Source organism: Physeter macrocephalus, chromosome 18, assembly GCF_002837175.3.
Source record: "Physeter macrocephalus isolate SW-GA chromosome 18, ASM283717v5, whole genome shotgun sequence".
Taxonomy (NCBI): domain Eukaryota; kingdom Metazoa; phylum Chordata; class Mammalia; order Artiodactyla; family Physeteridae; genus Physeter; species Physeter macrocephalus.
Window position 1 is genome coordinate 94500996 of NC_041231.1, and position 15365 is coordinate 94516360.

A 15365-nucleotide genomic window follows, 5' to 3' on the forward strand; every position below is an offset into this window, starting at 1 on the left:
TTCTCCACACCCTCTCCAGCATTTATTGTTTGTAGACTTTTTGATGATGGCCATTCTGACCGGTGTGAGGTGATACCTCACTGTAGTTTTGATGTGCGTTTCTCTAATGATTAGTGATGTTGAGCACCCTTTCATGTGTTTGTTGGCAATCTGTGTATCTTCTTTGGAGAAATGTCTATTTAGGTCTTCTGCCCATTTTTGGATTGTATAACCACCTTTTTATAAAAGGCTAATGAGGAAGCAAGTCAAGTCTTTACAGGATTTCCTTCCTCTGAAACATTTTTGAAAAACAGAACAGCTCAGCATACTGACAGAACTTAGGAAAGAGAGGAATAATAATGTTAACTTACTAGGGGTTTGGGACTGTGCTAGTTGCTGAACGGGGATTCTCATTCGATGCTTCCTACAACACTCTTAGATACTACTATCCAATACCCCCCCTTCAACCTACAGGTGAGAAACTAAGTTTCACAGAAGCCAAAGAACTTGCCTAAAGTTATACACCAGTAAACAGCAAAGCCTGAACATGAGCCTGGGTCTTCCTAGCTCTGCATCTGCACTTTTAAACACTATGAGTGTGACACTGGAAGGGAAGAATGGAGGTGGGAATAGAAAAATGACATTCCTTCCTCCTTATGTAGATATCGGTTAGAATCCAGGAAAGAACCACTGCAGGTTCTTTGCTTCATTTGAAAGTTACCAATCCGAGTGGGTGCGCATGTATGTTTGGATGTACTCAGAAACATACACAACGTATGCACGCACACACACTGCAAATCTTCCCACACTGTAAATGTCTCCCAGGCTATATGTGGGCCTTGCTTAAAGGTCCCCCAACAGGCCCCAAGGAAAAGAAGGGCTTGGTCTAAAAAGCTTTATATTTCCTCTCACTTTTTCAAACACTGGAAAATCCATTTGGCTCGTAAAAATGAATAGTAAAAGGAGTTCTAACTACTTAGAGCCAACAAAATATAATGGAAAAAAGGCAAGAATATGGCTGGACTTTATTTTCTTTTTGCTCAGCACATCCTGTCTTTAATCTGAATGGTAAATAGGCCATGCCAACATACTAACTCTTTTTAGGTGAAATTATCTAGGTTATGAAAACAAGCAACAACTGTGTTTTCATTATTCTTTAATTCGTGGCTGACAGAAATAGCTTCCAAAATAAATCAAAGAGGCAAATATTGCTCACAAGGGAGAAACCCACAAATTTTCCCTCCTTTGATAATGGATTTTTGTGAATTTTTTTTCTTTCCCTTGAATTATAATTGTGTGGTATTATCTGAAAGAGTGTGTTGCAAAAGCTAGAAAAGGGGAATTTGAATTTTCACATTTGCATTATTTAAGTCCATGGGGGAGGGTGGGGAGAGAGAGAGAGACTTTTTCCATATTATTAATTAGTAGACTAACATCCCTGAGATATTTAACTTTCAAGTACAACAAGTAATTTTACAACACCTCTCTCTGTAACCCCACAATATCAACTTCTTTGGCCCCGTGATGCACCTAAACGCTGGTCATGCTAGTGAGAGCTCCACCCATTTTTGTCCTTATATTTAGCTTCCCTTGCTTCATACTATACTTTCTTCTCTATGTTAAACCTGAGCAAACAGTCTAACAGAAACCATCTTCTCAAATAGAACATGGTAAAGCTTCTTTTAACAAGAAACTAGATACATCGATGGATTATTTGAAGCAACATCTGTCCCCTTCCTTTCTCTGAATGGCATTTAAATCAAGAATTACATCCATGGGGTAAGTCAGAGCGGCATTCTTCCATGCACTGGTTGTGGGGAAATTAATAGGTATTCCACTCAAAAAAAAGTTGGCATTGGTCAAACGGAAATGCTTCATCAGGAGAAGGTCAACAGGGTCCCTTTGCTTTCTTTCTAACCACAAGATTTCACAGAGTCTCTAAAATGCAATTATACTTTTTACATGCCTCCAAGAGAGGACTAGAAAACATACATGTTTCCAAGCTAATCTGACTTGGAAACAGAGCTGGAGGGTCATGGAACACCCTTGGGTTAGGGAACACCTGCTTAAGCTCCAGGTCTGAGCTGGCCAACAGCCAATGGTCCAGCCAGACACTGTCCATCCTGTACTCTCCAAGCAAACTGATCACACTGTTTCTTAGGGAAAACAGGACAAGGACAGAATGTATAAAGAGCTTTATTGAACTGATGAAAATATACAAGTATAGCACCATCTCTAGCAGGAGAACCATTACATTCGGACATTCTCCTCATGGGAGGGGGAAAAGGGAACTATCTTAGCAAAACCATTTTAAATATATGGCATGTGCACAAGAAGGCTTTCCCAGCCAATAATTGGAAGATGTCATCCAACCATACTTAAAATTGGGATTTAGTAATATATAGCCTATTAAAAAATGTCACTGGTTTCTTTTCAGCCTCGAAAACACAAAACACATTTAATATCTTTAATTCGAATGCAAATCAAAATCTGGGGGGAATCAGACACATTTTTTTTTTTTTGTGGTACGCGGGCCTCTCACTGTCGCGGCCTCTCCCGTTGCAGAGCACAGGCTCCGGACGCGCAGGCTCAGTGACTATGGCTCATGGGCCCAGCCGCTCCGCGGCATGTGGGACCCTCCCGGACCGGGGCACGAATGCGTGTCCCCTGCATCGGCAGGCGGACTCTCAACCACTGCGCCACCAGGAAAGCCCTCAGACACATTTTTAACTGGTATTTTTAACTGGTTTTTAACATCAGTAACCCTCAGATACATTTTAAAACTGGTTTTTAAAAATAAGAAATAAGAGCTCTAACAGAAACGTTAGAATAGTATTTCAGGTGAGGCTGGTATCAACTGCAAATTTATAAACACTAATGTAATCAAACACATACAGCTTACTATTTTGGCAGATCATAGAAAATGGGGTATTGGGAAGCCAGGGAAGGTTAATGTTTACTGCGATGAAAAGTTCCCAAGTTGCAGGGATACCAAAAACACCAAAGCCATTTGCCTTTCTGCTTTTGAGTACTCCCCAACAATGAGGAAGTATGAATCTAAATGACAGAATAAGCTAATTGTATTAACTCCTACCCCCAAACTGCTGAAGGAGAAATAAGAAGCAGTTGTGCTGTCTTTAACTGGGAACTAAGATCTATGGAAACAATAATATGGCAGTGGCAGCAATCTGTGAATGTGAAATACAGCCTTTGCTTGTCCGTGTATTCTTTATCCAACGTTGACGCACAAATGTGAATTCTGCTCTTTGAGATCTCATTGCAAAAAGTGAATTCCATATCCTGCTTTGAAACATCATTAACCCCCAGATAAAAATTTCCACTCTGGCTTTAACCAAATGTTGCTTCTGACTCATTTGTTTCAAGGATTAGCAAAGGTCCGAAAGCGATGTGAGAAAGTCAAAGAAAACAGTTCTGAAGCACAGCACTCAGAAACAAAGTAAGACCAAAGGAAACTGAAGCTGCCCCGTGATGACAAGGCCATTTCCTTACTTCCTGCGAAGTAACACACGCTGACAAGATGAGGAAGAACCAGCATAAACATCACTTACTGAAGCCTCCTTCTGTCCGCCCAACTATCAGTGTAACATCCTGGTCCCCACACTCCTAACCTCCTGCTCTGCTTTTTTTCTAAGCCCCTAATACCCACTAGCATGTAACTTACCTATTTAGTATGCTAACTATTTATTATGTAACTCCTTTGATAGCATATAAGTTCCTAAGAGCAAGGCTCTATGCTGGGTTTTGTTTCTTTAACTGATAAATCACGGTGCCCAGAACAATTCCCAGGACACACAAATGCTGCTCACTAGATATCTGTTGAATAAAGGGATAAATAATACTATTCTTTGCCATCTTTGGATCCTACAGTTGAAAACATAAGGAAAGGATTTTAGTCACTTTCCTTTTTACCTAAAAGTTATTCTAAGCCTTCTCTCTACCCTAATCCTCAATCCAAAAGAATTTAAGAAAATTGATGGGCTTCCCTGGTGGCGCAGTGGTTGGGAGTCTGCCTGCCGATGCAGGGGACACGGGTTTGTGCCCCGGTCCGGGAAGATCCCACATGCCGCGGAGCGGCTGGGCCCGTGAGCCATGGCCGCCGAGCCTGCGCGTCCGGAGCCTGTGCCCCGCAACTGGAGAGGCCACAACAGTGAGAGGCCCGCATACCGCAAAAACAAAAAAAACAAACAAAAAAAAGAAAATGGATATAAACTAGCTAGAAAATGTGTCATGTTACTTAAATTAACTTAGAAAAAAGAGATGAAGTAAAATTTATTTCACCTTAACTGTTTTTCTTTAAAAAGTATGCTTAGTAAAATGTCTTTTTGTAAATTATTCCAGTATTTCCTAAATGATTTCTTTCTTTCTCCTTACTGCCGCTGATTTAAGCACTGATCACTGTATTTAAACTGGTCAATTTCCTTCACAAGTCAGGGGTATTAAACCCACATTTGGCTGGTGATTATTATACTTACTGTATAATAAATATTAACAGTCTACCCATACAAGGCCTACCAAAGCAAAGATAAACAGTGACTACTGTAATTTAGGCATAAAGCCCTCCCCTCTACCATGCTGAAATGCCCAGCACTCTTCCTAGCTGACTCTTAATCCATCCTTAGTTTAAAAGTGTAGCTAATTCAAACACACAGGAGAGAGGTTAGGGACCATAAATAGAGGAAAGATCATTTATTTCTGGGCCTATGAATACAGGCCCAGAGTAGCTCTATCTTACTACTTTTTCATTTGTTCATGAAAAATTTACCAATTTGTTATTTGAAATTTCCCAATTGGGGAGGCAAACAAAAATGTGCTGAGGCCCGATGTGGCCCACGGGCATCAGTTTACAATCTCCTGTTTCAGGCCTCAGGTCAGAGAGCGCTGCCACCAGGAATCCCCCTACCACTCCTAAAGTGGGTGAGGCACTCCTGTGGTATGTTATGTCTAGCCATCCCTGATTTCACCAAACTCTTGTAGAGTTCCTGCAACGTGTCCATCTTTTCTGTGGGGAGTATCTTACTTATCTTTATAGTCCCAACATCAAGTGCCTAGCACAGAGTAGGAGCTCAAAAAATGCTTTGATAAATGAAAATTTGACCAAGACCACCTGGTTCACACTTCTAGTAGTCCCCGTGAACCCATCAGTCCATTTCCTATCTTTATTCTTTAACCAACCAACCTTTAGGGATACATGCAATCAAGGTCACGGGCCTTGATACCAAGTGCCAAACTAAAAGAGACAAGCCCACCCCTGAAGATCTATAGGGTTATATTTGTTATGAGGAATAAGCAGCATTCGGCATATTGTGAAAATACGAAAAAAAATTAAAAAGGAAATTCGACAAAGTAAAACAGTTGTATACCATGTGCTTTGTAGGAGACGAGCAAGTAAGTACATGAAGGAAAATTCAGCAAATTGCTACCTGATTTCTCCATCATTCAAAACACTTGATGAGCTTCTTACAGATGGTAGTTAACTAAGGCATGTTTAAAATGTCTATTTTGTTCCTTAGCTAGAGCTTTAAGAACAGAAAGATGCTGCTTATTCAACCAATAATTAAACTTCATATACATGTTACACTTTGCCTAAACCCCAGTAAATATTGGGTTTACTATTCAAGATAGTATTTGGAATCATATCCAAATGTGGAATTGCTCTCCCAAGCAGAATCATATTGTAGCAAACTTTGGCTTCTCGGTAAGTCACAGAAGTATATCCTGTATTTTTACAATTCTTCCCTTTGTATTTTCTCATGATGAAAGCATCAGGGTAAACTTACAGCTGTGCAAAAGATGCACCGGCATTCCTGGAGCGTGGTCATCTTGTCCAGAGACTGTTCACACAGGCAGAGTTTGCAAGTGATGAGAGGGGCCAGAGCTAGGTCTCCAGGTGTGGGATTTTCGGCAGCGGTCATGGTGAGACAGTGGAGCCTACCAACTGAGCCCATCAGTCTGTCTTCAGCGTTCTTCAGTCTCCTCAATCCCTACAGAAAGGCCCAAAGCAGAAAATATTATATCCATTGATACAGCTATTGTTTAACCAACACATCTGGGCACCAGCAGGGCAAATCCTCACCCTCAATGATCTAAGTGTACAGCAAATGCATTTCTGAGAACCATGGATTAGAGAGCTTATCACCTTGGCAACCTATTCCTAGAGTCCTGAAATGTGAGGTGATCTCACTGTCCTGACTCATATCAAGTCAACTATGGAAATTAAAAGACTACTATGAACAAATACACCATTTAGGAATCGCATTGCTATGATCAATTCAACAGATTCAAAAAATACTTAAAAAGAGAATATCACTCAAAAAGTTAAATATAGAATTACCATATGATCCAGAAATTTCACTTCGGGGTGTACACCCAAAAGAATTCAAAGCAGGGACTCAAATAGCAAGTAGCATCATTCACAACAGTCAAAAGGTGGGAACAATCCAAATGTCCATCAACAGATGAATGGATAAACAAAATGTGCTATAAACGTACAATGGAATACTATTCAGCCTTAAGACGGAATGAAATTTCGATACATGCTACAACATGGATGAACCTTGAAGACATTATGCTAAGTGAAATAAGCCAGACACAAAAGGGCAAATATTGTATGATTCCATTTATATGAGGTACCTAGAACAGTCAAATTCACAAAGACAGAAAGTAGAAAGGTGATTACCGAGAACCGGAGGAAGGGCAAATGGAGAGTTATCACTTAATGAATACAGAGTTTCTGGCACGATGAAAAAGTTCTAGAAATGGATAGTGTGATGGTTGGACAACATTGTGAATGTACTTAATACCTCTGAATTACGGTTAAAATGGTTGAAATGATAAATTTTATTATGTATATTTTACTCCAATAAAAAAAATTTCAGGGCTTCCCTGGTGGCTCAGTGATTAAGAATCCACCTGCCAATGCAAGGGACACGCGTTGGAGCCCTGGTCTGGGAAGATCCCACGTGCCGCGGAGCAACTAAGCCCGTGCGCCACAACTACTCAGTCTGCGCTCTAGAGCCCGCAAGCCACAACTACTGACCCGTGAGCCACAACTACTGAGCCCACGTGCCGCAACTAATGAAGCCCGCGCGCCTGGAGCCCGTGCTCCACAACAAAAGAAGCCACCGCAATGAGAAGCCCGCACACCACAATGAAGAGTAGCTCGCCGCAACTAGAGAAAGCCTGCACACAGCAATGAAGACCCAACACAGTCAAAAATAAATTAAAAAAAAAAATTTCAATAAGGTGTCAGTGTTGTGTTCCTTCACATGCATTATTTCATTTAATGTTTTGCAACCACAATGATTATTTCCTTCATTTTATAGATGAATTGAGGTCCTGAGAAGTTAAGTAATCTGCCAAAGTTCTCAGAGCTTACACACGGCACAGCTAAACTCAAACCTCCATCTTCTGAGGCCAAGTCCAGTGGCTGTTCCATTACACAAGAACTGCCTCACAAGTGGATACTATGTGGAGGGATGTAGCAGGGAGAGAGAGATAGGAAGAGGGAGGGAAAGAGAGAAAGAGAGAGAGGTGAATTCCATGACTACGGCTATCATAAGATCACTGAAGAATAAAATTTGTCTCTACACATAGCATGACTAGAGGAAAGGATATTTCTACACCGAAAAATAAAAATTATAACCGAAGCCCTTCCACTAGATTGTTTTTATTCAGAATATCTTTAAAAGAGGTAAGATAATTGTGAAAATAATTTCCCTACATATCCATAGTTTATATCACATCAAGAAATTGCATGTTCTGATTAAATAAAAGTAAAATCCTTAAGTTCTTACTATTTTAACAGAGTATGGCCAATTCTAATAAATTTGGCCATAGAAATAATTGTATCCCCTCCCCCCAGAAGAAGCAGACTCTCTTCCTCCCAATTGTTGGGCAAAAGAAATTATTTTACATATTCAGCATTTGTTATACAGCCCCACAGCGACTTAAGTCTCCATATATTAGTACGAAAGTACTAAAATACGGGAGAAAAAACCAGATTAGATTAGAAAGAAAAAAATCTATGAGATCTAACTGCACTAACTTTCTTAGTGTCACATCAGAAAGAATCAACAGTTTCTAACTCTAGCGAACTGAAGTGTTTACGGTTTATCACCTACTCCTTAAGTAGTAGTAAAAGACTTGATCAAAAATAAATTAAATAGGAAGCTAACCAATGACTGGCTTCCAATATGATAGATATTTCTCGGGAAAAGACCAATACGGTTCAAGACACAGTGTTCTTATTCAATTAACTATTGACGATCTATCATCCAAGAGCAAATTAAATTCAAATCAACCTGCACATCAAATCCAGGTTTTTAAAGTTTAAAAAAAAAAAAAATCCCTTTAGGGTCAATTAGGGGTAAAAGTGAATGATTTTACTTCTCCCCTGTTCCCAGTTTATACTTAACACAACTATTGCCTGTTTTCTTCTCCAATACTCCCCCGTTGATAACACACATCATCTTATCAAAAACGTCTTTTCACCTGCCTTTTCATCTCTATTTTCCCAACACTGCTCATGCAACATATTCTGAGTTATTTTCCCCTCAAAAAGAGAAATCCCAAGTCACACAAGAAGAAGAAATGTAGCCAGTAAATTCTTCCTGTGTAGGGAAGATGGGAAATGACACAGGCCAGAAACATCCCACACCACAAATGTCAATTACACTAACAGCCCATTTGGAGGAAGCTGTCGAGAAGAGATAAATCCTGCTGTCCCAGCCTAGGCAAGAGAGCAAGGTGTTCTTCAAGAAAGTCATTTTCTTCTCACAGTCTCAATCTACTTTTTAGAAGGGGACATTTAACAGGCCGATGTACTTGAAAAACAAAGACATAATGGGATACTTCTTAAAAGGTTATCTCTTTGAAATAGTCTTCTTTTGAAGGCAGGGCAAGACGTTGTGTGAATCAAGGCCATCTGAAACTAATCTTGTCCCTTGCCATACACATAAGGTTTTACTCAGTTTGTGAGTTACATGCCTATAGGCTATGAAATCAAAGTTGTAGAAATACAAAAATATCTATCACCTCCAAAAGTTTCCTCCTGCCCCCTTTATTTATCATTGTTTTGTGTGTGCGTGATTAAGAGCACTTAACATAAGATCTACCCTTGGCAAATTTTTAAGTATACAATACAGTATTGTTAACCACAGGTACCATGCTGTTCCATAGGTGTATACTTCTCAACTCATCAAATTCTATACATTAAATATGTACACTTCTTGGTCTGTCAATCATACCTCAATAAAGTGGCTTAAAATTTATACATATAAATTTAAACTGTATATATTATATATATAAATATATTCTTATAACATAAAAACTTTTTACAAAGCAGAGACCAATTTTGTTTAAAAAAAAATTCCAAGCATTCCAATCAAGGCAGAACTTGTGACTGAGACAGAGGAAAGAGTCACATATTTCATCTCTTTGAGAGGTGAACAATCCAAAATAATTCTTCAAAAAGAAGTGATTTACCTTTCTGTCTACCAGAACCCCAGTTCCCCAAAGTGATGGCTTTTGAATATTTTTAAAGCAGTGGAATTTTATAAAAACAAAATCTTAAGCACCCCGCCATTGGATAAAAGAGATAAGGTAGACTAGCACCAGTTGAAACAACACTGGGAGACGCCGTCCAGGTACCCTTGACCTTTCCTTCAGCAGCCTCCCAGGCACCATCATGGAAGCTGAAGGCTTCACCACACACAGCTCGAAAACCAGCCCTTTGGTTTTCACTCTGGGCAAAATCAGTAATGAATGTTTTAGAAATAAATGACACACAGTAGCACTTCATAGAAAAAGAGTAACAAACAAGAAATCTGTTCACCATTGATTCATTAGAAATTGAGCTCTTCAAGCAATAGGGGAATCCCGAAGTCCTCTAAATGAATCTCCCCCACACTTGAGATGTTTGTGAATGGCTCCAAGGTGTCCTAGTGTTTCTTCATTTGTGTCTTATGAAGATTCACCGAAAAAAAAAAAAAAAAAAAAAAAAAAGATTCACTGGTCTCGGGCTTCCCTGGTGGCGCAGTGGTTAAGAATCCGCCTGCCAATGCAGGGGACATGGGTTCAAGCCCTGGTCCAGGAAGATCCCACATGCCACGGGGCAACTAAGTCCACAAGCTACAACTACTGAGCCCGCACTCTAGAGCCCAGAAGCCACAACTACTGAAGCCCACGCACCTAGAGCCCGTGCTCTGCAACAAGAGAAGCCACTGCAATGGGAACCCCACGCAGAGAAGCCACTGCAATGGGAAGCCCACGCACCGCAACGAAGAGTAGCCCCCGCTCGCCGCGACTAGAGAAAGCTCGCGTGCAGCAACGGAGACCCGACACGGCCATAAATAAATAAATAATAAATAAATAAATTCCTAAAAAAAAAAAAAAATTCACTCCTCTCTACAACATGAAACCACCACTGGCACAACTATCCCCCCGCCCAAACTACTAAACTAAATGGCATGAAGCATAGAGGGGTGGCCAGAAGATGACCAACCACACACAGTTCCTCCTGACCTGCTCACGGAGCCAACATCCTCGTAGGTACACTGACAATACACACACTCCTTTCCAGGTTTCCAGAAAAGTCTTCCTTCCAGAAAGCCAGTAACTCATTCTTACTGGCTTGCTCAACTTGTTTTGCCTCATACTTCACAATTTGCCTAAAATAAGAAAGTGACTTGAATATTCCATCCTCCTGCTTGATTTAAAATGGTAACAATTATAATTACTTTTACAGTTATTACAAGTGCGACTGAGCCTCTTTTTGGATGTCAAGAACCCAATGAGAAAAGAATTTTGGTAGAGAATGTAAGAGCCATGCTGGAAAGAAGAAAAACGTGACAAGCCGACTTCAAGTGTTCTAAAGTTGGTGGCAGGGTTGAGGGTGGAGTGGTGAGGGCAGGCTTCACCCAGATTGTAGAAGTCTCACTTCCTTAACTATAAGTAACCACATAAGAGGACAGATTGCCCTACAAAGTATTCATTATATGAGAAGCAACCACCTTCTGATAGGAAAGAACAGGACACTTTTCCCCTCTTGTGTTTTCATTAGAATTGCCAAAGAAAGGAATACATCAGAAACGGTGCTGGAAAGCTCAGGATGTATAAGGAATTTTCATATTCTGCTGGCGGCTTGAAAAAGCAATCTGCTCCAAAAACGCAGTGGGTGAGAGAGCCAACATTCAAAGTATTTTTAACTAATGTAGTTTATATCCGTTTCACTACCCCAAATCATAGCTGTTATTCCACTGCACAAAGATAACGTGATTGGAGAGGATAATGTTTTACTAGGATACTTGTCTAGTTATTTAGGAACTTGTACACCATCTGAAAAAACTTTAAGATTTAGATAAATTGGTAAAGCACAATTAAAGGGACTAAGAGAAAAAGAAAGTTAATACAATGAAACAGCTGGATGTTACTTATGTAATAGAAATATTAATTTATGTAAAAATCCAGTTGACCTGTGGTGAGGGGTCTTAATTCCAGGCCATGATATGAATGTCTAAGAGTTACTCAAGAACAAGGGACAAAACAGAAGAGGAGACACATGAATGTTCTCAAAATGTTTACATGCCCCTGCAAGACACTGAGTCATCCCTGAAAAATATTCGTAAAAGGTATGAATGCTTCACAGTGACAGGAAGCTAACAAAGGGAAGTGTTTTCAGGAAGGGTAGGTGGTGGGGAAGGTAGGGCTGAAGTGCTGCCTGTATCATGGAGAGAGAGTCTCAGGAAGCAGAGCAGAGATACTCTAGCAGAGCAGAAAGAAACAGTAATCCAAAGCTCCCACCTCTGCCTTGTTAGGAAAGCCCTCCCAATATCAACTAAGACTGACATGTTAGGCAACCAACTCAACACAATCCAAAATTAATATTTTGTTGACCTTGGCATTTCTACCCAATGCAATGATTTATTTCACTGCTGGTTCATGTTCTTGACAAAAGCTATTAGTGACTCAGATGGTACTGACTGAACCTAATAAAGTGCTGACCATCATCAGCCATGAGCCACTTGCTGAAGTTCTACCCTAATACAGTTTGGAATGGAAGGTAGACCAGCTGGCTGGTAGAGTACCAAAGGCTATGGACATTGGTGGTAAGTGAGGCAAGGGCTTATGCAGACCTCCATACTGGCCAGTGTTGTGGTTCTACTCCCTTACTACCTCTTTGACCCACTCTCTGGCCATTCATCTGGCCATTCAGGGACTAGATGAACCAGTGCACAACCAGGAATATAAGAAAAAGAGTTCTAATACATGCCTTGAGAGGGCAAGAATAAATGGGAACACAGGCAGCCTCACTAGTAATCACAGAAATGGAATTACTCAAGTATATTTTATGTCTATTTAATTGCTTTGTAAAAATATGAGTAGATGCATGGCATCACACATAAGATACATCATCATTATTTGAAAACAATAAAACATATTAGAAATTATTTTCTAGTACAGTCGTCCCTAGATATCCATGGGGGATTGGTTTCAGAACCCCTGGCAGATACCGAAATCCTCAGATGCTCAAATTCCTTTTATAAAATGACCTAATACAGTTGGCCCTCCGCACCCGCGGCTTCTGCATCCGTTGGCAGGTTTCACCAACCACAATGCAGGGCCCACCAATATGAAGGGCTGACTGTAAAAACAAACCCAAGAACTGCTTAATTCTTAGCAATAATGGAGGTAAATATTCACCTACTCAGGTTTTGTGAGGTGGTAGCATTGCTGCAAAACACTGTTTATCACTGTGATAGGAAAGGGAACTTCGGTTTTCTTCCCCACTGTTTCACAGCTTCATTCAGGGGAAATCAAAAGAGATGAAAAAATATTCAGTCTAAAATTTTTTAGATTTAACATGTTCATCTCAACAGGTTCCAGGATGTCAATAAGATTATAACTCTGTAACTTGGAGACTCGGTTTCTTCTAAAAATGGAACTGATATGCAAATATATTGCTACTAATTTTTTTGTGGGTGAAAAGGACAGACACTCCCTTAGGAGGGGAATCTTAAATATTACCAAAAACTGTTTTCTAGGCAGTCTCTTTGCTATTTGAAATTATGTAATGAATAAAGCCCATTATTTTAATAAGATCTATTTTTTCTAGCTTTACTGAGATATAATTAGTACAAAAAATTGTGTAAGTTTAATGTATACAATGTAATGATTTGATATAGATATATTTTGTGAAATGATTACCATAATAAGGTTAGTTAACACTTCCATCGCCTCAGTTACCATTTTTTTAAGATGAGAATAATCAGATCTAATTTTTATATTTTTTCCTACAAAGTACATAGGAGAAATATATGGAAAGATATATGAGATCATGACCAACAAAGTACATGATATTGTGATAAGCTAACTCTAAACCTTACAGAGTACAGGGCATCTGGGATGTCAAGTTTTAACATTTACAAAACGCCTATCCTTCTAAAAAGCGCATTTCTTTTTTCTTGCCTTCTTTCTGTATTCTCATTACCACTGAGAGGTAAGGCCCAGGAGGCAGAAAACCATTCCCAGCTTTCCTAACAATAAAAACTTATCAAAGAAGGTAGGAGGGAATATGAGAATAACAGCTCAATGATATTCGGGGCATTGTAACTTTACATTCATCATTGTAGGTCCCTCCTCAACACCACTGCTGTGCCCTGCCCACCTCTATTTAATCAGTGGTTCCCTTGCCTCCCACAATTATTCATACAGCCCTGCTGAATAATTGCCTTCCCCCTGCCTGGCATAACAACAAAACTCAGAGGCAGGAAGGAATGCCACTTACAGGCAGGTCAGACAATGATGTAATTAACAGATCAAGGAGAAGTGTTATTTCAGAAAGCCCCATAGAGCAAGAGACAGGCTGATATCCTGGGTTATGACACTACCAAGAAGTGGCTAAAGAACGACTATCTAAACCAAAATGTTTTCTCCAAATGAATAAAAGCATGTGTAAATATTACCCTCTCCTGTGAAAGTTAAATGTTGTATACAGACATTTTATAGACACAAATTTAAAACCAGTTTGGGAAAAGAACTCCCCCATCCCACACTAAGCAAGGTGCAGGGCGTATATTTTCGTACATCTTTGCCAAATGAGTTTCTCAAGGAATCAAATACAGAAAAACGCAAAACGCAGAAAATAAGGTCAACCCACAAAGAACTGAATTCCACACGTTAGGTGCTATGGATGTAAAGGTGATTAAACATAGTCCTCACTTATAAAGCGTAAACTGGTTGAGGAGCTTGTCAACAGACAGGTTCATATAATCATACACAGGACAATTTGTGGGTTTAAGGCTTCAGCCACAAGTCCAACAAAAAAGAGAAATGAGATAGTCTTTTTTTTTTTTTTTTTTTTTTTGGTATGCGGGCCTCTCACCGCTGTGGCCTCTCCCGTTGCGGAGCACAGGCTCCGGACGCGCAGGCTCAGTGGCCATGGCTCACGGGCCCAGCCGCTCCGCAGCATGTGGGATCCTCCCGGACCTGGGCACGAACCCGTGTGCCCTGCATCGGCAGGCGGACTCCCAACCACTGCGCCACCAGGGAAGCCCAATGAGATAGTCTCGTTCTATCTTCCCAAGAAAGACAAAGAACCAGTTGACTTAAGGTCTGAGACTCAAACTCATGACTGCAGAGGAATTAGAAACCACTGAGACATAGCTTTCAAAGCATGTTCTTTAACAGATACCACAAGCCATGTGATCAGAAGTATCCCCAGCTATGAATAAGAGAAGTGTATTTCACTTATATTGTTGTGTTTTCAATTCAAGGAAGGGATATAATGCATTGGGTTTAGGAGTATTCATCCACCAAGTAAATAGCAAATGCCAATGTTAATAAAAATAAAATGTTAGTGCAAGACCTCCCACATATGCCTAAAGGTGAAAAAACAAATTTAAAATTAAAATAATTAAATAAATTAACTTAGATGCTCTTATGCCTCTTTAAATTACTTAACACTCAGGTGACATCAGGGAAACATTATCAAAAAAGAAAAAAAGCCCAAAAAACAAAAACATAATTGAAAGGACAAACATCAAAGTATTTTTCATTCTCAGGTAAAACAACGTGAATTAAACATTACTATTCTAGTCCAAAGTCACTTTCACTTCCAAGCTTATTCAAATTCTTTCAGGACAGAGGCTACATCTTACACATCTTTACATCCTCAGCCTCTAATCACTCAATACCACAGTAGATAACTTCTCTAATGTACATGGAGGAGAAGAAATATTCAGGGCCTGATTCTCATCTGGATTCGTTTCCAGCAATTCAAAAGCTGAAAATATTGATAATTTGTTATAGCTAAGGCACTGCAATAAATTAAGGCAGGCATCCCTGAAAAAAAAGTCTAAGTACTCAAG

The 15365-nt window shown here is 39.8% G+C and overlaps 1 protein-coding gene across 3 annotated transcripts in view; it reads right to left on the reverse strand.

Annotated features, from left to right (window-relative positions):
• The window catches only part of RNF144B (ring finger protein 144B), a 175989-nt gene that overhangs the window by 61063 nt on the left and 99561 nt on the right, over nucleotides 1–15365 (reverse strand). For all 3 annotated transcript variants that reach the window (XM_055079440.1, XM_055079439.1, XM_055079441.1), the window contains exon 2: nucleotides 5778–5981. In XM_055079440.1, coding sequence (XP_054935415.1) covers nucleotides 5778–5981 — 204 coding nt within the window. The remainder of the gene's footprint in view (nucleotides 1–5777; nucleotides 5982–15365) is intronic.